General features: G+C 34.8%; 1 protein-coding gene across 1 annotated transcript in view; it reads left to right on the plus strand.

The window, feature by feature from the left end:
- Positions 1–22,588, plus strand: part of PDCD6IP (programmed cell death 6 interacting protein) — a 57,169-nt gene that overhangs the window by 19,974 nt on the left and 14,607 nt on the right. Inside the window, exons 5-14 of the mRNA XM_081071419.1 lie at positions 128–255; positions 2,411–2,564; positions 3,948–4,048; positions 6,328–6,444; positions 13,977–14,199; positions 15,201–15,324; positions 17,277–17,454; positions 20,425–20,536; positions 21,486–21,655; positions 22,170–22,418. Of these exons, the coding sequence (XP_080927545.1) occupies positions 128–255; positions 2,411–2,564; positions 3,948–4,048; positions 6,328–6,444; positions 13,977–14,199; positions 15,201–15,324; positions 17,277–17,454; positions 20,425–20,536; positions 21,486–21,655; positions 22,170–22,418 (1,556 nt within the window). The remainder of the gene's footprint in view (positions 1–127; positions 256–2,410; positions 2,565–3,947; positions 4,049–6,327; positions 6,445–13,976; positions 14,200–15,200; positions 15,325–17,276; positions 17,455–20,424; positions 20,537–21,485; positions 21,656–22,169; positions 22,419–22,588) is intronic.

Raw genomic sequence — 22,588 nt, forward strand, 5'->3', positions numbered from 1 at the left:
AAAACAGGTCTGGAAACTTGTTTTTATGAGAGGCAATGGGATAGAGGTCATAGTATTTCTCTTTAAAACATTAATTTTCTTTAGAAAAAAATAATCTGATAAATTTCTCCTTCTCAATTTTTTACAGCTCTTGCAAGCTTAGGATATGAAAAGAGCTGTGTGTTGTTCAATTGTGCAGCCTTAGCTAGCCAGATTGCAGCAGAACAGAACCTGGATAATGATGAAGGATTGAAAATCGCTGCTAAGCATTACCAGGTATGCAGAACAGTAGTCACTACATAACAATCAACACTAAGTTGGATTAAATTGAAAATAATTTGCCTTTAGGTTTATAGATGTTTCTTTTACAGACAGATATTTTCTTGAAAAGTAATGTCCTTTTTAATGAATTGAGTCATTAAATTCATGACTCAATGAAGCCCTTAGATAAACTGCTTACCTATAAACCAGCTCTGTTTTTCCTCATCATTTTATACCAGCACCTAGCACAGTGCCTGGCACATAACAAAGGCTCAATAAATGTTGGGAGAACAAATGATTAAATGTATGAGACGAGATCCTTGGTAAATCCCTTTTAAATAAATGACCTTATTTTAAAAAATTGTACACTATTTTCATATATATTTTTTCTTATAGTGAGACACCCGTAAAATTTCACCAGAGTCACAAAAATTAAGACCTCTTGGCAAGAAAAATTTAACTCTGAGACTTGTGGTCATATTTAAATTTGGTCAGATATATAATGTTCATTTTAAATTGGCTAAATTTATATTTTTAGATAGTGTCATTTCTTACTATGGCATATTATTTTGTGGCAATTATTTATTATTGACTCAGCTTTTTTGTTTCAATTTAAAGAATGATAAGTGATTATTAAGTGATATCATCTATAATCATGTTTTCGTATTTGATATTGCCTTATAATTTACAAAAAGTGTTTTCATGTACATTATTTGACTCTCAGATAGACCTTGTGATGCCCCGTTATATAATGTCATTCTCATTTCACAGACAAGGAGACAAAAGGCAGAAGTATTAATAAAGTGGTCCATTGTGGTTTCAGGTGTTCTGATTCCAAATTTAATGGAATTCCAAATGGTCCTCCATTCTCATGCTCTGGAATTTGCTTGTCTTAGAGGTGGAGTTTGATTTTTCCCATTGTTAAAGTTTATGGGAGAGGTGAGGAATGCTGTTCTAGGAAAGTGAGAGGAAAACATACTTTTAGCAAACAACATGCTCCAAATTGTGGCTTCTCATACAGTCAGATAAAAAGTATGCCCTTTCTTTTTGAGGCCATAAATGGCAAATATTTAAAAATGTGATAATGAAGTAAAATTAAAATTATGCATACTTCTCTAGTAACTGTAACTTAGTTAATTGGCACATGAGATCTTGGAGGGCATTCTGCATTATTGAGGACACATTCCGTTCTATGAGTCACCTCTGTGATTCACAGGAGGTCACCCAGTATGATGGAAAGAGAACTAGTGGTATCAGATGACCTAGATCCTTGTCTAGACTGCTGGCCGCCAAGAAGCTGTGTGCCCATCGGTAGGTTCTGTAACCTATGTAAGCTTCCAGTTTCTTATCTGTGAATGAGAGACTGGATCCTTTGCTGTTCTAGTCTGTGATTCTGTTTGTTTACGAAGCAGGGTCGGCTGATCACTTCCTGCAAATACTCTCGTTTTAGGATGCTTCGTGACTGCAGAAAACGGATGATCACTCGAAACAGTTAACCTTGTGTTATTTCTGCATGGCTTATCTGTATACCCACATCACCTTTCAGTTCCAGACTGCTTCCTTTTCCCCAGTGTCATTTGTTTCATAAAAGCAAAGATATTTTAGTGTTTACCTCAGCAAAATATAATTGGGAAGAAAAATCTGATGGATAACGTTTCACCAAGGAGCTCTGAGAGCCAAATAGAAATTGCTAGCAATGAATGGTTATGGTATTCCTCAGAGGTCTAGGTAGCTATACTATTTGAGGTTTCCCCAAGTATGGCATGTTTAATTTTTTTGAGAGATGAATTTGTTTGGGAATCAAAGCAAGAGCATATCAGTACTAAAAACATTTTAATGTTTTATCTCTACTTCCATTCTCTTGTTTGTTTTGAGGATGTATATCTAAAAATAAGCTTAATCAATTTGTCCCATTAATTTACTTTGTTTTGTGTTTAGTTGACTTTTAATTTTTGTTAAAGTTCCTGTTGCTCTGTAGTGTTTTAGAAAAATACCCTATTGTTTGTAGGTTAAATGTTTTTGATCTGTTTTCCACAGTATAAAAATTTAAATATAGTAACTGTTCAACTGAGTTAACATTTGAAATGATTTTGTGTGTAAATGATTTTGTAGAAAACTAAGTCTTGCTGAATTCCTATAAATTTTAAAAATTCTCTTTTCTTCCCTTTAGTTTGCTAGTGGTGCCTTTTTACATATTAAAGAGACGGTTTTATCTGCCTTAAATCGAGAGCCTACTGTGGACATATCTCCAGATACTGTTGGGACCCTCAGTCTTATTATGCTGGCACAAGCCCAGGAAGTATTTTTTTTAAAAGCCACAAGAGGTAATTCCAGTTTGTCCTCCATTTTTGTCACATATGGAAAAAAGTGATAGGCTTTTCAAATTTGAAGGTAGTTAGAATATAACATGTTCACTGTAGAGCTTTCCTCTTTGAACTTGACACGTGGATTAAATTTTTCAGCTTTCCTCTGAACTTAGGGTGGAGCAAATGCATGTTAAAAAATGTAAGCTGTCCTTGAAGTCTTTTATATAGAATGGATAGTTAGCTATTGTCTTAAAACACTGAACTCTGGAATAATATTCATGTAGGTTTGGAATATGTCAAAAATTTACTGATACAGCAAGTATTTATTGGGTACCTTCTGTGTTCCAGTTCTAGCCTCTAGATCAGGGGTGTCCAAACTGTGGCCCGCGGGCCAACTGAGGCCCATGATCCATTGTTAATTGGCCCACAGCAAATTCCGAAAATATATTTAGTTTACTTAAATAAACCAGGTGAGGCAATATGTACTTCACCTCAAGAGAGTGGCCCGGCTGTTTGTGTATTTTACCGCATATGGCCCTTGGTAAAAAACGTTGAAAAATGTTTGGATACCCCTGCTCTAGATAGAGTTAGCAGACAAACAAGATTACTTATTTCAGGAAGCTTATATTTTAGCTTGAGGGAGATGATAAGCAAGAAATTAAGTAGCTGAGGTAATTTTAGAGAGAGGTAATTGCTATAAATAAAATAAGATGGATTATGTGATATAGCTGGTGGCCTGGCTGTGGGGTAAGTATGTAAGAGTGAGTCATGCTAATGTTAGATTCATTAGAGTCAAGAAGAGTTTCTTTGAGGAGGTCTCATTTCAACCAGACCTAATTGACCAGGAGGAGCCATCTAAGCAGAGTCCCTGGCACTGTTAATGAGGGAATGAGACCAAGTCTCATAAGGCACGTAAGGTAGTATGACAGATTGGAATGTGGGCTGAATATTTGAGTGCAGAGAAATTGAAAATAAGGGAGCAGTCATCAGGTGGAAGTGATATTAACTAGAATAGTTTTTTAGCACCTTATATTGAGATAGAATTTATATACAATAAAATTCACCCTTTAAAGTACATACTTCATTGATTTTTCAACGTTTTGTAATCATCACCACCATCTTATTTTAAAACATTATCATCACCCCAGAAAGAAACCCCATACCTACTGGCAGTCACTCTCTATTCCCTTTTCCCCGTAACACCTGGCAACCATTGTGCTGTTTTGACTCTTTGTATTTACCTGTGGAATAATTAAGTTCTATGCAGATGAATTGATTTCATCAGTAAGGATTTTTTTAGACAAATGTACAAACTTGTGATGTCAGTGTCTATATTGAGTCACGATATATTAGATTATTTTATATTTTAATTGTAATGGTCAATTTAATATTTTATTCCAGATAAAATGAAAGATGCCATCATAGCTAAATTGGCTAATCAGGCTGCAGATTATTTTGGTGATGCTTTCAAACAGTGTCAGTATAAAGATACTCTTCCCAAGGTCAGTTATTGTTTTTATTTACACTTGGTTATTTTGCATGTGGAAATATTTAGATACTGTTGTGTACAAGAAGCAAGTGGAAAATTATGTTTTATAAAGAAATTTTAGGAAAGGCATTTGAATACTAAATTTGTAGAACTAGTTTTTTATTTAAGATGCATGAAAATGTATTTTATATTTAGGGGATACCTTTGCCTCTGCCATTTATGAAACTTGATTTTTTGAAGCTAACTCTCTTTCTGGAAATTTTTGAACATCTGTCGTTAGTAATTTTATCAAATCAAGGCATTGCGTAGTTCTGAATCATTGGTGATTTGGTACAAGCATGAATACTTGAGCATGTTGATTATTCACACTTTAATTATTGTCCTGTTTTCTTAAAGATGAGTCTTGAAGCGCAAAAACAGACATAAAGAAAAAAGGAAAAGAAACAAATTCATCCAATACTTTGATTAGAATTAAGTTTTGCCAACAGCGATAGAAAATTGGGCTGCTATTGGACAGCTAGGGAAAGCAACCATCTTTAAATCACACATCACAGGAAGTATTAATTGTTTTAATATAAACTTCTCTGAAGTGGCATTTAAAATGCCTAGTCAGTGATGATCATTTGAAATGATAAAGCAGAGGATTAAACTAACAAGTACATTTAGAATGGTGAAAAATGGAAACATAGATTGAGTGAAATGTAGCATAGTTCAGCGACTTTTTCAGAAATGTTCAAGGAATTAGTTTTACCTGTATGATAGCATATGGTATTTGTCACATGATCTTTTGTAGGGAAGTTTATTCTTTAATAAGTCATTCAGGAACTTTTGTAAATGATGAAATTGCAGACAGTTTTGTGGTGCAGTAAAAGAGCATGTAAGTGCATCAACAGTACACCTTAGTCAGAAAATGAACAGTAAGGAATTCATGTGAAGATTCCTGGAGATTTAAAATGCACCAAGAGATCAGTTGAAATTTACCCAGCACTCTTGGGTATTAATGGTGTTACTCTTAAAAAGAGACTTGAGATCTCCTCTCACCATTTCTTTCATCTGAAAGACCTCATGTTCAGCTGCACAGTGTACCGTAAACGTCCTGTTGGGCCATTAGTTCAGTCCTGTCATGGAGAGAAGAATGTCATCTACAAAGACTTGGAAACTACCTCTGCAGCATTCCTGGTATTCCTTGAAAATCTGTTTAAGTACCAAGTTGCTCCAGCCTGACCTTGAGAACTGGCATGAGTGCAATTTGCGATTTAGATGTCTTTTATTTTTGCCTTTTTACTAATAAAGCTCATAAGATATTTTCATATCCTAGTTATAAAACTGGAATATCTGCAAGTAGTGATCCAGGAAGCTAGGATATTATTCACTGGGAGACAGGAAAGCACACAGGTAGTAATTCAGTTTTCGATTCTATTATTTTTTTTTTTCTCTCTAGATGGTGATTTCTAGTACATTTCTTGGATTTTAGATGGCTTGTACTTCCTAAAAACAGTGAGGTTGCAGGCTAGGATTTGACATTTTGGAAGAGCTTCTACCCATGTAACTGCTTTTCAGGTTCATGTTTTCGGATCTTTTAAAATTAATTGTGACTGGAATATTTTTCCAAACAGATTAGGTCAAGATAACCCTGAATTGTATCAGTCATTAACTTAGTGCATTTGTCTCTTTGCTTCGTGGTTTTGAGTATATGATACTGAAATGTTAGTTTTTATATGACACTTCATTTTTATATGGCTAAAAATCCCATCTTTATTAACAAGTCTCAGGATATGAATGTAAGTGGGAACTTACTGTCTTTTGTCTTTTAAACATGATGAAACAGCTATAGAGCAATTTCGTTAGTGTGTGAGTAATGGTGGTTTAGTTACTCTAAGGGCTGGGTACGGGCTCATAAGACAGCTTCTAAACCCTGTGCTTCGTGTTCGTCTGTGACTGTCCATTCTGCTTCTCTTTCTAATGCATGCTTTCCTTTCTTCTTTGTAAACAAAATATTGACTTCATGGCTCAATTAAAGAGAATTGTAAAAGTTTTAATTGGCTTTACTTAACATTTTTTAAAAAAGACAACCTTAATTTTAATTGGAAGAAAAAAAATTGAAATTATTGAATTCAATCCATGCTAAATCATGTGGTCCTGTCTGTTTACACCTGATGACGAATCTATCTCTAAACCATTAATTGGGTAATTCTAACTTCTGTCTCCTTTTCCTTTTTCTTCCTGCATCCCATGTTGTCTGTGGTGGTTTGTGTGGTTGGACTCTCCCCTGGTTAGTATTTTTATTTCCAGGAGGTGTTCCCTGTCTTGGCTGCCAAGCACTGTATCATGCAGGCCAATGCTGAGTACCACCAGTCTATCCTGGCAAAACAGCAAAAGAAATTTGGAGAAGAGATTGCAAGGTTACAGGTGAGTCCTTTAGAATTAAATATCGAGTAACTTGGATCTCCATTTTGTTTTTCTTAGTAAGATTCTCAAATTTGCTCCTGAAAATCTTTCCCAGTCATTGCCCCTATCAACAGTCAAGTAATTGCTTTGATCTTTAGGCTTTACCTACTGCATGCTTTCTGAATTCTCTTATTTAAAAGATTCATGCAAAATTTACACTTAGATCTCTTCTATTTACCCCCATTTACTTTAATAGAAAATATTCTAGATTAATTACCAGGCTCCAGAAAGGATGTACAGTGCTTAATCTGTGGTCTAGACTTCGTCTCAATTGGAGCAGATAGGTCCACAGCTTGAGAAGGACAGTGGGAATATAGCAGTCTGTAAATAGCAGAGTACCTTCTGTGTAGTTGTATCTTATACTGTAGGCTTTGGGGTTGTCAGAAACTTGCTGTGATATCTCGGGCAACTTCACAGCAGGGCAAGGGCTGTTTATATGAGTTGTTTGTATTTTTGAGTATTGGTAAGCAGAGTAGCAAGAGGACTATTAAGGAAATTGAACTATGGACTGGATATTGGAAGATACTATGCAAGTATCATTTAGGAAGTTCAGATTAATTAGTCTTTTCCTGAGAAAGGAAGCTCAAGTTTTAAAAAGAATAAAATGTATGCTTGTATTGTACCCCATACTGGCAAAATCAGGAAAGCATACTTTTTTTTACAAAACCCAGATTATCAAACATATCTCTTTTGTCCAGGCATTCACTTTGATTATAGTAACTGACATTCTTACATGAAAATGCTTCTGAGAAAGGGGTTTCTGTGGGAAAGATTTTTGTGGGCTAGCATATTTAAAGTATTAGAAGGTAACTTTTTTATTTTCTGGAAATTCTGGGACTAGTGGATTCAAGCAGGCCCTTATTTAGTCTCTATAAATCAGAGAAGAGCTCCTTTTGAAATTTTACTGTAATTTTAAAAATCCACTCTGGAAAAAGGAAACTACTCCAGAATCACACAGTGAAAGGTGAAATTTTTCAGTTACAGACACATAAGGGTTTGTAGTTTTAGCTTTACAGCTTTAATCATAGGTCAAAAGTTAACACAGAATGTACATGCTTTGCAAACAGTGCCTCCGATAAGGGGCTAATATCCAAAATACACAAGGAACCATGAAGCTCAACAACAAGAAAACAAACAACCCAATTGAAAAATGGGCAGAGGACCTGAAGAGAGATTTCTCCAAAGAGGACATACAAATGGCAAATAGACATATGAAAAAATGCTCAACATCACTAATCATCAGAGAAATGCAAATAAAAACCACAATGAGATATCACCTCACCCCAGTCAGAGTGACTTATCATCAACAAGACAAATAGTAACAAGTGTTGGAGAGGCTGTGGAGAAAAAGGAACCCTCATACACTGTCGGTGGGAATGCAGACTGGTGCAGCTGCTGTGGAAGGCAGTGTGGAGGTTCCTCAAAAAATTATGAATAGAGTTACCATATGACCCAGCAATCCCTCTCCTGGGTATCTACCCCAAAAAATCTGAAAACATTTATCCATAAAGACACGTGTGCTCCAATGTTCATTGCAGCTTGTTTACGGTGCCCAAGACATGAAACAACCAAAATGTCCTTTGATACATGAATGGATAAAGAAGTTGTAGTATAGATACACAATGGAATACTATTCGGTAGTAAGAAAAGATGATATAGCAACATTTGTGAGAACATGGATGGATCTTGAGAGTATAATTCTAAGCGAAATAAGTCAGACAGAAAAAGCAGAGAACCCTATGATTTCACTGATATGTGGTATATAAACCAAAAACAACAAAAGAACAAGACAAACAAATGAGAAAGAAAAACTCATAGACACAGACAATAGTTTAGTGGTTACCAGAGGGTAAGGAGGTGGGAGTTGGGAGATGAGGGTAAGGGGGATCAAATATATGGTGATGGAAGGAGAACTGACTGGGTGGTGAACACAATGGGATTTATAGATGATGTAATACAGAATTGTACACCTGAAATCTATGTAATTTCACTAACAATTGTCACCCCAATAAATTTATAAAAAAAAATGAATATACATGCTTACAGATTCGTATCTCAAAAGACTATTCCTCTTTTCAGTAGGCATGAAATTTTTTTTTAACTTAGAAATTGATTAGAAATAGGTGAAAAGACTGAGAAAGATGACCAACAAATCATATCTCTGCATGTAGTCTCTCAGTAGTGAAGAGTACCCCATGAACCAGATAGATATCATTAGGTCATCACAACATTAAACTAGCTTTCCAATCATTGCCGTTAGCAGTGGGGAAAAAAACTTACTGGTTATGAGCAAACCAGAAACAAAAACAAAATCAGAGTTAGGAAAGTCAAAACAGTAGGTAAAGCAGCAACAAAGGTAAAATTGCTGCTTGGGATTCACTTCTGGGGCCAAGCAAAATTGTACCCGGTCTTATATAGCTCATGAGGTGTGCTTCTAGGGCAGTGCAGTTTATTTGGCTCCAGAAGGCGGGTCCACTTGATCATCTTGATGGAATCTCTAAGCTGCCAAAGTACAGTTTTCAAAAAGACCTAAAAATATATAGATAGAAAAACATGAGTTATATAGAATGAACACGTAGATTTGTTTAACTCATTAGTGAGTGACCTAGTAAGATGGTAAAGCTGATTTTGTGAAAGGATTGTTTGTTTTCTTAATTATGATAGTAGCTTGTAAGTTTTAAAGAGAAATTGTCCTTATTAGGAGATATATGCTGAAGTATTAGGGATGAAACATCATGACATCTGAACTTTAATTTCAAATGGTCCTGCAAAAATCAAACAAAATACCCCAACAAAAAACATGTATATATGTATATATAGGAAAGAGAGATAAAGCAAATCTGGCCAAATGGTAACAGTTGTTGAAACTAGGTAGAGGGTCTATTGTTATTCATTGTCCTGTTTTTAAATTTTCCTGTGGGCTTGAAAATATTCAAAATAAGTATTAAGAAACAGGTACATATAAAGGTATACATTTCAACCTGTTTCTCTACCTTTTTCCTTCTATCCTGTTCCTGCCTTTTTTCTCACTACCCCATAGGTAATTTCCATTAGTTTCTTGTTTAATCCATTCAGTGTTGTTTTTCTTTGAGATACAAGCAAATACTCATGCACCACACAACGTGCATTCTTAACTGTCCCCGTTCTTATATAAGAGGGAAGTATGCTGTACATCTTGCTTTTCTCATATAACAACATATCTTGAAGATCTCTTCATTTTAATACAGCAATAGAGAGATCCTCCTCAGTTTTCTTTGGAGCTGCATTGTAATTCATTGTATAAATCAGTTTATTGCTGTGCTCTGTTGCTAGATACTTACATGTTTCCAAGATTCACTATTACAAATAGTACTGCAGTGAAGAATTATGTACACTTGGCATTTCGTATTTCAGCAAGTGTCCTAGCTTGGGCTTCTATAACAAAATACCACAGACTGGATTGTTTAAACGGAATTGTTTTCTCACATTTCTGGAGGGTCAGAGGGTGAGATCAGAGTGTCAACATGATCGGGTTCTGGTGAGAGCTGTCTTCCTGGCTTGCAGACTGCTGGTCATCTTGCTGTGTCTTCACATGGTGGGGAGAGACAGCGCAAGCTTTCTGGTGTCTTTTCTTATGTGAGCCCTACCCTCATGACCTCATCTAAACATAATTATCTCCCAGACGCCCCGTCTCCACGTTACATCACTTAGGGTAGAGGGTCAACATGTGAGTATGAATTTGGGGGAGGACATGGGTCAGTTCATAGCAGCAGGTATATCTTAAATTCCTAGAAATAGGATTGCTGATGCCAAAGTATAAATACATCTGTAATGTATTATATATTATACTGGAATCTTTGATCCACTTGGAGTTTATCCTGATATGTGATATGAAGTGTGGATCTAATTTTTATTTTTCCAAATGGCTGCTAGTTGTCCCCAAACTACTTATTACGGTTTTCTTTACTCCACTGATTTGAGATTCTGAGTTTATCATATCATTTGGGTCGTTTCTGAACTTTTTATTCTGTTTCTTTGGACTGTTTATCTTTTCATGCTTCAGTTCCGTACCATTTTAGTCAGACACTTTAGAATGTTTTAATGCTTGATAGGTATTGTTATCTCTCATTTTCTGAATTTTCCTGATTATTCTTGCTTGTTTATGCTTCTATATGAATTTTATTTAACTATTTACTATGGAAAAATTTAAACATATCTACAAAAGTATGACTTACCAATGATATCCGTTACCCAGCTATAATGATTGTTGCCAGTATTTTATTTGTTTTTCATCTATTTTCTCTCCCCCTCTCATTTTTCTTGGGGTATATTTCTTGGAGCTATTCATATCATTTCATCCTTAAGTATGTTAGTATGTGTCTCTAATAGGTAAGAATTAAAAAAATTGAAACCACAATGTCATCATATCTAGCAAAATTAATACTAATTAATACAAATTAAAATTAATACCAGTAACTTAATATCCAGACCTAGATTAGTTTTTCCTAATTGTTTCTAAAACGTCTTTTTATAGTTTGTTCAAATCGGGATTCAAACAAGATCCTTGTGTTTCATTTGGTTGGTATGTCTCATAAATCTTTAATTTGTAATGGCCTCCCCTTCCCCAACTGCCAGTTGAATTTTCCTCACTTTTTGTTTTGTGTTTTTTACAATGATTTCTGTGACGACTATTATTCCTTTTTGTTCCTTGTATAAATATTTCCATCGTTCTTTTCTTAAACGATTTTGTATTTTTTTTTTTAATGTCTTTCCTTCTGTCAGTTCTCATTTCGTATTCTCCCGATATCTGGCCATCATCCACTGTTGTCTGGGCCATCTGGTTCTCTGCTCATGTTTTGTATTCTTTTGGTACTATGATTACGTCCTTAAGTTTTTTAAATTTTTTTTTTTCCATATGCCGTTTCATCTGCTTTGTGGCAACATTTCTTTGGTGAATTTTCATTATTTATTGGAAAATTATACTATCCCTTTTCATCCTTTTCCTTATGGTTTCTTTGTGTTGAGGCGGATAGGATGATTTTACAGTTACTTGTGTTTGAGTGAGATTGATTTTAGTGGAGGGACTAGCAGGAGGTTTCTTGCTAGGTTGGAGAATGGGCCAGGGTAGCTTTCCAAGCCTCACTATGTAAGGGTTCCTGTCTCAGCTCCACTTCTCAAAGCCTCGCCTGGATTAGGAAGGATCCCACTTCTGTACCTGTATTTCCCTGAATTCCTCACAGCTTTTGCTTCTCAAGGTGATGTGTCTACTTTTCGAGGTTGTGTTTTGCTCTCCTTTTCTAACTGCTCCCCCACTCCTACTTTCTTCTCCCTTTTCAGTCCTTTTCTTTTCTGCTTCCCCCAACATCCCTTCCCTTGTAATTAATCTGTCTCTTGTTCTCAGCTGCTCTCTCTTGGGATGAGGCCCCTTAGGACACGGTTTTTCCTGTGATGCCTTGGTGGCTCAGCATATGGGCCATTTGCCTTTGCTTTATCATCAGCTGGCAGTTGTTAGCTCATTCCATTTCATAGCTTTCAGATTTACTTAAAGCACTTTCCTCTCTGGGTGGGCCCTTAGCAAGTTTCCTTTTCTTCCTGGTGTTGTCAGCGTATCTTAAGGTTCTAGCACCAGTTTTACTCTTTGAGGGAGTGTTTGATCACATTTACAAATCAAACTTGATTTACAAATTTAGAAAGTGATTGAAATTTGTGCATCTTCCCATCTCCTAGTTTACACTGAAGATGCTGCTTTTGTTTTTTTGGTTATCCTTATTTCTCTCTGTGGTTTCATGTTGATCTTGCATATATCTTTCAAAATTTATTCCTGGATAGTTTTTCTGCTGCTAGTAACAGTGGATTTATTTCTTTCGTTAACTCTTAAAATTGGTGGTGGTTTATCTGTATTTGCTGTATTGATTTTTTTATCTAAGTTACCTTTCATTAATTAGAATAGTTCGGTTGGTTTTCGTAGGTTTTCCAGGTATACAAATAACACCTGTAAGTAATTTTGTCCTTTTCTAAATTTAATACCTCTGATTTCACTCTTTTGTCTAGTTGTTTTGACATTTCTATGGTTGTGATGATACTGGTGGTCTTTGTTTTATTTTGACTCTGGGGATGTTTCTTATATTTTTCTGCTAAGCATGAGATCAGCTTTGGGGATTAAGACTTTATCACGTTGAGGTACTGGATATCTGTTTTTGTTTTACTAGTAAAGATTTTAAAAAATCTAGAATGAATATTGAATTTTTTTAAAAAAATTTATTGGGGAATATTGGGGAACAGTATGTTTTTCCAAGACCCATCAGCTCCAAGTCAAGTCCTTGTTTTCAATCTAGTTGTAGAGGGTGCAGCTCACTGGCCCATGTGGGAATCGAACCGGATGGCTAACCAATTGAGCCATCCGGCCGCCCCTGAATATTGAATTTTATCAAATGCTTTTCAACGTCTGTGGAGATAAGTTGATGTTTTTTTTTTTTTTTATAACATATCTATTATTTGAAGAATTACATAAGTAGATTTTCTGATATTAAACCATTCTTGTATTCCTGTAATTTTGGTGTTTTAGATTTGCTTCATCTCCTTATATAGGTGTTCTCTAAATGTGTTCTCTAATCATGGAGTTCAGAGTTTCCATGTCTGGTAAATCAAACTCATTAATTGTATTGCTCAAATCTCTTATAATCTTAAAAATATTTGTTTACTTGGTCAAGTCATTGCTGAGACAGGAGTGTTAAAATCTTCCACTCTGATGATGGGTAGATGTATCAACTTCTCATTATAATTGTTTATGTACATACAGACTATTAAATGAAAAGTTTAAGAAGTTTTTTATCTTTCTGGCAAATTGGCAAATGTTAAAATTATGTACTGAATTTATTCCTAATAATGCTTTTGGCTTTATTGTCTATTTTATCTGATATTACTATACCTAATACCACCTAAGTAATATAATTTGGGCCCTAAGTTTACGTTAGGCATATGCTCATCTTGTGAATTATTATAACAGATTTTGTATTGATGCTGAGATAACTTGTTTCTTTATTGACTCCCTGTGTTGCTGGGTAATTTTTTTTCTGATTCACCCTTTCACTGTGGTGTCCTTTGAGCTTCCTGCCTTCGTGTAAGGCGGTAAACGGTATGTTTCTCAGTACTCTGTCTCATGTAGTTTCAAAACCCCATCTCAGGTCTCCATGAGGGCTTTTAATTCATTTAATTGCTAGTCCTTTGTGTTACAGAAATACCCAAATCCCAGCCTTCTCAATGTCTGTGTATAATTGTTGGTCCATGAATTTCTTTTACTTTCTTGGTAATTCACACGTGTTTAAAGGGATGTCTGCTATGTATTAGTCTTCATTTTGGGGGTGTTTTGTGATGGGAGAATTTCTAGGTTATTCTGTTGACCACATTGCTGGAAGTGCAAGTCCTCAATTTAAAGAATTCAAAACAAAAACAATGCTAGGATGGTTGGTTGAGACAAAGAAACATTCTTTACTTTTTTAACATTTTCTTTTTAGCACGCAGCAGAATTGATTAAAACAGTGGCATCTCGCTATGACGAATATGTCAATGTGAAGGATTTTTCTGACAAAATCAACCGCGCTCTTACCGCAGCAAAGAAGGATAATGACTTCATATATCATGATCGAGTTCCAGACCTCAAAGATCTAGACCCTATTGGCAAAGCCACGCTTGTGAAATCTACCCCAGTCAATGTACCCATCAGCCAAAAGTTCACCGGTATGGCAAGTGTTCAGATGCACTTTAATCTTACTCCTCTTTTCTCCAGTTTAATCTGTTTTTTGTAGCCAAAGTCACACAATTGGCTAAAGTATGCTTTGAATATAATTTGCATTTGTGTTCAAAGTGAATATGACAATTAAAATTAAGTGTTTTATTTATAGTGAAATTGTAAGATGGAAAGTAAATGGTAAAGCATACAACTGAGTAATGACAGACTTTAAACAAGTACTTATGTTGTTAACATTTGTTATGTTATTTAAGATTCTCCTATTAAAAACAAACATACATAAATATGACTTTAAACATATAAACAACTGGAGCCATGGTTGTATCCGATGAATACATGTTATAATATTCTCGGCCATTGCAGATATATGAAATGTATGGTGGCTTGTAGCTGAGATTTCAAGGGTAATATTCTAAGTTATTGGGGAAGGCTGATTATTTTACTTATTTCTATTTAGTAAAAACAGAATATTTACCGTGTGCCAGGGAATCTTTTAAGCATTTACAAATATTAGCTGGTTTATTTCTCACAACAACCCCGTGAGAAAGGTACTATTATTATCCCCACTTCATTAATGAGGATACTGATGCACTGAGTGGTAAGATAATGTATTTATCCAAGGTCATGTAGTTAGGAAGTGATGAAGCTGAGAATGGAACCATGGCACTGTAGCCCAGTCAGTTTAATCAACCAGTGATGAACACTGTTTTCTTATGTTTCCCTCTTCTTCACCAAAGATCCCTTAAACTCAATGACAGACACATCTAAACTTTGAGAAATTTCGGTTCAGAGAAAAAGCTTTCATTTTCATTGTCCCTGAATACTGTGATCTAAAAAGTCTCTTCATCATTGTACTTTCAAAAGTGGTTTAGTTTTACTTTAAGTATTTGTAGACTTTTTATATGAATGTTGGAAAGGAAATATGAACAGTGACTTTACGGTTTGAGTTTTTGTCTTAACATTTGGTTGAAATTTCCATTCCTAATTGTAGATCTGTTTGAGAAGATGGTGCCTGTGTCAGTGCAGCAGTCTTTGGCTGCCTATAATCAGCGGAAAGCTGATTTAGTTAACAGATCAATTGCTCAAATGAGAGAAGCCACCACTTTGGCAAATGGGTAGGTAGAGCTTACCTTTCATAAATTTATCTTTAAAGTTCTAATGTTTTCTGTTTGTTCTTTAGCTAAATAGTTCATGGACATTTTACTTTCTGAGCTTGGAGCTGAGTGTCAAAGATGTGTGAAATAGCAAATGTAGTCACACACACATTTCTTGGGGACACTATGTTTACTAACCCCTAGCAAATATGTCATAGTTGGAAGAAATTTAATTTCTTCCATTAGGAAATGAAATGAAACAAAGCGAAAATATTTGACCACTAATTTGTATTTTAGGGATATTTATTTGAGGCAAATGAGAAATAGAAATTAACTTTGTCAGTTAAGCTACATGGTACATTCAATATTTGTAACCTATTTTGTTTCTGATGGATTTATTGGTTTTCAAAAAATCTTAAGTGTAATTTTCATACAATAAAATACACCTATTTTAAGTGTACAGTTCTGTTGATGAATGTGAATACCCTTGTAACCACCACCGTCACGATCAAGACTGATTACATTTCTATCACCTTAAAATAATTCCTCCCGCCCCTTTCCCTTCAGTTTTTCCTTTCCTGGTCCCTAGCCTCTACTGATGTGCTGCTCCCTGTCACTATAGATTAGTTTTACTTTTTATACAATTTAATATAAAATAATCATTATACCATGTGTAGTATGTGTATTATAGTACATAGTACAGTATTGCTATAGTATGCAATACTTAACAGTATCTACAATCACGTACAGCATATACTCAAAATGGGTGTCTTCACTTAGCATCATTTTTTGAGATTCATATGTTGTGGGTTATCTATCAGTTTGATCCTTTTTATTACTGAACAGTATTCCATTTTGTGGGCAAGTAGTTTGTTTATTCTTTCACCTGTGGATGGATACTTCAATTGCTGTGAACATTCATGTGCAAATCTTTGTGTTGACATGTTTTATTATATCTCTCGTGTGCATACCTAGGATTAGAATTGTTGAGTTGTATGGTTAGTGTATGTTTAATTTCATATGACATGGACAGATTATTTTTCAAAGTGGTGGTTCCAGTTTATATTCCCACCTGCACTGTTTTGAGAAATGTTGCTCTGCATTCTCATCAGCACTTAGTGGTATCAGTCTTTTTAATTTTAGCCATTTTAATGTGTGTGTGTAGCAGTATCTCACTGTGGTTTAATTTGCATTCCCTTAATTACTAATGATGTTGAGCCACTCTTCACGTGCTTATTTTTAGCCATTCATATATCTTTTGTGAAGTGTCTGTGAAAATCTTGCTTATTTTAAAAATTTGAGTTTTTCTTTTCATTAATCTTTGAAAAACTGCATATTTTAGAGACAAGTCCTTTGCTAGATGTATGTCATTGAGAATATTTTCTCATAGTCTGATTTGCTTTTTCGTGTTTTTAATTTTGGTGAATGTATGGATTTTGACCTCACTTTTCAGTTTCTAGCAGGAAAGCAACATAAGTTTAACATCTCCTTTAGTATATAAATGAAATAATAGAATAATTGTTACTGTGCCACAAACAGGACAGATGAAGATTCTGTAATTAACGCTTAGATCAACTATGTTCTCTTGACATTTTCCCTAGATGATATGAAATTATAACTATGTTTCTCAGTGACATTATAACAATTAGGACTATAATAACAAGATTGCATTTTTTTAAGAGACTTTGACTTTTAATTACCTAGACTGACAGGAGTTAAGTTTGAGCTGTGAGCCAAAGGTATTTATTATATTTTAATGTATATTTATTACGTTTTGGCTTTTAATTCTGAATTGTAAAATTAAATGACTTAATTCTTTAATGATTTTGCTTTAATGTTATCAATCACTGATCTTTTGTTTTTGCCTTGTTTTTCTATTGATAAGGCTTATCCACTTTTGGGCTGCTAACTCCATTGCTATTGATTTGGATATAGGAAATGAATGTTTTAATTCATGTATTTCATTTTTTCAGGGTGTTAGCTTCCCTTAATCTTCCAGCAGCAATTGAAGATGTATCTGGAGATACCGTACCTAAGTCTATATTGACGAAGTCCTCATCTGTGACTAAGCAGGGAGGCATCCAGACTGTCGATCAGTTGATCAAAGAGCTACCTGAATTACTACAAAGAAATAGAGAAATCCTAGATGAGGTATGTCTTCAGAGATTTGCTTTTCAAATAAAACCACTTCGACCCCTTGGTGTCCATCATGGGTTAGGACTGGTGCCTTCCTCCTGTGGGTTTCACTCATCATCTTGGCGAATTCTCTGTGGCCTAGAGCCTGGTCTTGAGCCTTAAGGAGAATTTCGATTGACTGAGAATGGGTTCATATATGTCTACAGTGGTATGTAAATGCACACAAATGAAACTCACATGACCAGTGTCTAATACTAGTATATAGTCACACAGACTGTTCAAAGTCTTTGTAATTAATGATTTCTTTTATACTAAATATTCGGCTTCTTGTTGAGCCTAGAATCAAAGGAAGTTAGGCCATCAAATGTTTCATAAGCCCACTGCATCCGTCTTCCAGCAGAGAGGGCATCTTGCCAATAGGAATGGAACACTAAATTTAGTTTTCTGGTTGAAGCCAACTGTTTGCCAGTGTTATATTCCTTTTATTATGCCTTCCACTCTTTCCCCTAATTGATACATTTCTTTCTTCAGCTATAAATGTATTCAAGCTGGTTACATTGGCTTTTGCCAATTTAGGAGTCACGTCTCTCTTAGGTGACTTGTCTTATCAATACTTTAACCCCTGATAGTTTTGATTTTTCAGTTAACTTTCAGAGGATATTGTATTTACATCATTTCTAAGTACTTTGGGGGTAGGGGCAGAGAACTTACGATAGTGTGAACCTTGGGGGTGAGAATATTTACCTCCTAGGGTTATTTAAAGTATGAACTAAACTAAAACAGTGACGTGTCTCGCTTATGGGACACATAGTATGTGCTTAATAAATTATAGCTATTATTACTATTGCTGTTATATTACTGTGGTGATGATACTATTGCAGTTATTATAACTGATATGATGATGGTAGTGGTAGTTATTCACCTTTCAATGCAAATCAATTATTGAAAAAGGTTACGGAACTGAAATAGCAACTTACTGCATTATTGCCCTGGGAAATCTGATTTATGAGAGATTCTATATTATACAGTCAACGTTACTGCTTACCTATGTAGATGTAGTTATAGTCATTCATGTGCGTATGAAGTGGTATCATTGCGGTTCTGATTTGACCTTATATATAGAAAATCCTAAAGTTGGAAGTTTGGTAGGGGTTGCATTGAATGTTCAGATTTGGGGAGTATTAAGTCTTCCAATCCGTGTACACACAGGATGTCGTTCCGTTTATTGAGGTCTTTAATTTCTTTCAGCTGTATTTTGCAGTTTTCAGTGTACAAGTCTTGTACCTTCTTGGTTAAATTTATCCCTAAGTATTTTATTCTTTTTGATGCTATTATAAATGGGATTGTTTTCATTATTTTCTTTTTGGATTGTTCATTGCTGAAGTATAGAAATAACTGATTTTTGTATGTTGATTTTGTATTCTGCAACTTTACCAAGTTCGTTTATTATCTCTAATAGTTATTTTGTGGATTCCATAAGATTTTCTGTAGATAAGGTCATGTCATCTGCAAGTAGAGGTAATTTTACTTCTTCTTTTCCAGGAAACTTTAAATTTGGAATAATTTTAGATTTACAGAAAAGTTGTAAATTTAGTCGAGTTTCTTCACTCAGCCTCCCTAAAAGTTAAAGCCTTATGTAGCCATGGTACATTTGTTAAAGCGAAGACATAAACATTGGTACAATATTGTTACTCGCATTGTACCAGTTACTCTGTTGTTCTCTTTCAAGATCCAGCCCAGAATAGTATATGGCATTTAATGTTCAATGATATTTTTTATTTTTATTGTGGGTTCATATTTCTTGGAACTTTATTTGTGGAATTCTTTGAGATCTAGGTTTAAAGTGAATTCTTGTAGAGAGGTTTTTTGTTTGCTTCTGCTATGAAAAGGCATTATATATCTGACACCTCTTTAAACTTGAAGTTTTTTTGTTTTTTTGTGGTTGCTCTTTTATAATCAGTTCATCTTGGGACTTTGTGTCACACAGGTAGTGTGGTTTCCAGTCCTATGTTCAGGCTTCTGATTAGGAATCTTAGGTGATACTTTTCTATTTGAGCCAAGGTTCGGACAGCTGAGTTTCCTTCTGTTGGGCAGTTTTCCTTTAAAAAATTTATCTACTGAGTGTCACCCATTTGAAAGTGTCCCACTATGAGTGAGGACAGTGCCTTTGATCTCACCTCCTACTCTTATTAGCCCCACCCATGTTTCTTGTTTCCTACTCGTGTTCTGATAAATTTACACTTGAAGCCAGTAGTGACCTACGGAGCTTGTGAACTAAAGGACTGGTGGCCTATTTTTATATGGTTCACTAGCGAAGGATGATTCTTACCATTTGTAGAGGGTTGTAAAAAAAAGAAAAAGAAGACTATGTAACAGACGGTGGCCCACAAATCCTAGTGTTTCACAGAAAATTTTGCAGAGCTGCTCTAAACTATATACCATTGACTCTAGAATTTGGTTCTACTGGTAGATTAGTACTTTCTTATGTTTCTGGCCGCCTACCATTCTATTTTCTCAACTGTGCATTAAAAAGGCATTTTTTATATGTTAGTTTTCAGTTTTTTATGTTAATTTTCAGTTGTATTGGGATAGAAGTCCAGATCTTTTATTTTCACGTAGTTAAATTTATCAGTTTTTTCTTTGTTTATGGCTTCTGATGTCCAAAGACTCTCTGTTTTTATCTTAAAAATAAATCTTTGTTTAAAGTAGTCTTACATATGGATGTACATAACCTCTTAATTATTCTTCCTTTTTAACTTTGCTGAGTAAAGAAATGGCTAACCTAGCCTTAAATTTTACAAGATTTTTTGTTAAATACATTATAACATGGATTTCTGCAATAAAAATTGTACCAATTTATATTCTAACCAGTAAGAGTATTCCTATCTCACTAATTCTCACCTGTTTTGAGTATGATCATTTAAAAAATGTTTAAAAGTTTTACAGCAGAAATAGCTCTTTGTTGCTTTGCTTCCTCGATAAAAGTCGTTAAGGTTGTTGGATGAAGAAGAAGCAACTGATAACGATTTAAGAGCAAAATTCAAGGAACGCTGGCAAAGGACACCATCCAATGAACTCTACAAGCCTTTAAGAGCAGGTAAAAATATACATAAATGACTTTCATATGAACAAAATCTCAAACTGGACCCACATTTTTGCTTGATTAAATTAGGCTCAATTTTAAATCTAATTTTACTGCTATTGTGTGCCATTAGAAAAACCTAGGTGTTTTTCCTCAGTTCAGTGTAAGATAAAAAAATAACAAAGGTAATCCATGTTCAATATAAGAACTTAAGATTCTTAAGAAGGGTATAAAGTCAAGATTAAAATGATCCTATAACTCTTTTCCTATTCCAAGCCCTGTGCATATTTTAAAAACATAAATGAGATCATGTTGTGTGTATCGTTTTGTAATTACATTTCACTAAGTAGTGAATCGTGGGTGGTAAAAGTTGAGTTTCAACAGTTAATTTGAAGCCAAATTATTATTTTTAGAACTTTGATTAAGATTTTTTGCTTATTAAGATAAATTTTGTCTTTATGGTAGCTAGTTTTATTTATCTCTGTAAAAGGAATTAATACTATTGAGATTTTTCTAACAATCTATCTGCTGTTATTTTATGTAAAGTTGAAGCAGTAATCCTTTGAGAAAGGAGGACTTTTAAAATAAGTTGTAATAGTTTTTGGGCTGAATGATTTCTTTCAATATTCATGAGTTGTAGGAAAAGATTAGATGACTGTCAATTAGCTTTTATTTGATTGACAGTAACCACAATTGTATTTTAAGATATAATTGTGCTTTTGCTTTACAATTGGCTTTTCAAAAACAATGCAAAGATAGGAGCTGAGTTTCTATTATCTAGTGAATTGAGGCCTATAGAAGGTTAGAAGGTTAGAAGCCTCCTAAGAGAGGGGCTCAAAAATGCTGAAATTTAAGTCCAGGCTTGTGGCCTGTAGAAGGAGAACAGAACAAAAATACAACCAGCCCATAAACATTATTGTTCGCATCAACGCTGTCCTCTGAGAACATTCTTTTCTTCCCACAGAGGGAACCAACTTCAGAGCAGTTCTGGATAAAGCTGTGCAAGCAGATGGACAAGTGAAAGAACGTTACCAGTCTCACCGAGACACCATTGCACTTCTGTGTAAGCCAGAGCCTGAGCTGAATGCTGCCATCCCTTCTGCTAACCCAGCAAAGACCATGCAGGGCAGTGAGGTGAGGAGATGCATTTCGATGCAGCCAGTCGTCTGTGAAAGCTATGGTCAAGCCATTATCCGTATAAAATGGATCGCTGATTTCTTTCTTAGTGGCATCTTTTTAAAATTGCAGATGTGAATTGAGGTGGTTATATTTAAAGTAGCATGATATGTACACCAAGTAATGGGTAATTATGCGAATTTCTGTTTAGTGAATGTCTTCTGTGAATTGGGTCCTGTATTCTAGTTACTCCCTATGTTCACAGTGCTTAGGACAGTGCCTCGCCCATAATCAATGATCAGTACATTGTAACTCTTGCCAGTGTTATTGCTGTTGCTGTTACAATCTGAATTCACCAAAGCTACAATGTCTATATCTAAATAAATCTGATGTACGATTTATACTTGGCTCTCTGAGAAACCATCTTTTCCTGACTCTGTATGATGAGCCTTTGTATATAATTTCCTTGAAATTGGCTTCTGGTTTGGTTTTCTTTTTTTGGCAATTAAGCATTTTTGTTATTATTGTTTAGGTTGTAAATGTCTTAAAATCTTTATTGACAAATCTTGATGAAGTAAAGAAGGAAAGAGAGAGTCTGGAGAATGACCTGAAATCAGTGAATTTTGACATGACAAGTAAATTTTTGACGGCTTTGGCTCAAGATGGTATGATAAATGAAGAAGCTCTTTCTGTTACTGAACTGGATCGAATCTACGGAGGTCTTACAACTAAAGTCCAGGAATCTCTGAAGAAACAGGAAGGACTTCTTAAAAATATTCAGGTGAAGGTTATGTACTTTACTAAGATTTATGTTTTTAAAAAATTACAGAAAGGATGAGCCTGGACTAAATCTGTGTTCATTTAGGATTGTCTTTTTTGCAAATGTTAATACTAATAGAAATCCATAATCATTATTGATTATGTTTTGACACGTACTGAATTTGTGGTATA

The sequence above is a fragment of the Rhinolophus hipposideros genome (genome assembly GCF_964194185.1).
Source record: "Rhinolophus hipposideros genome assembly, chromosome: 14".
Classification (NCBI taxonomy): Eukaryota; Metazoa; Chordata; class Mammalia; order Chiroptera; family Rhinolophidae; genus Rhinolophus; species Rhinolophus hipposideros.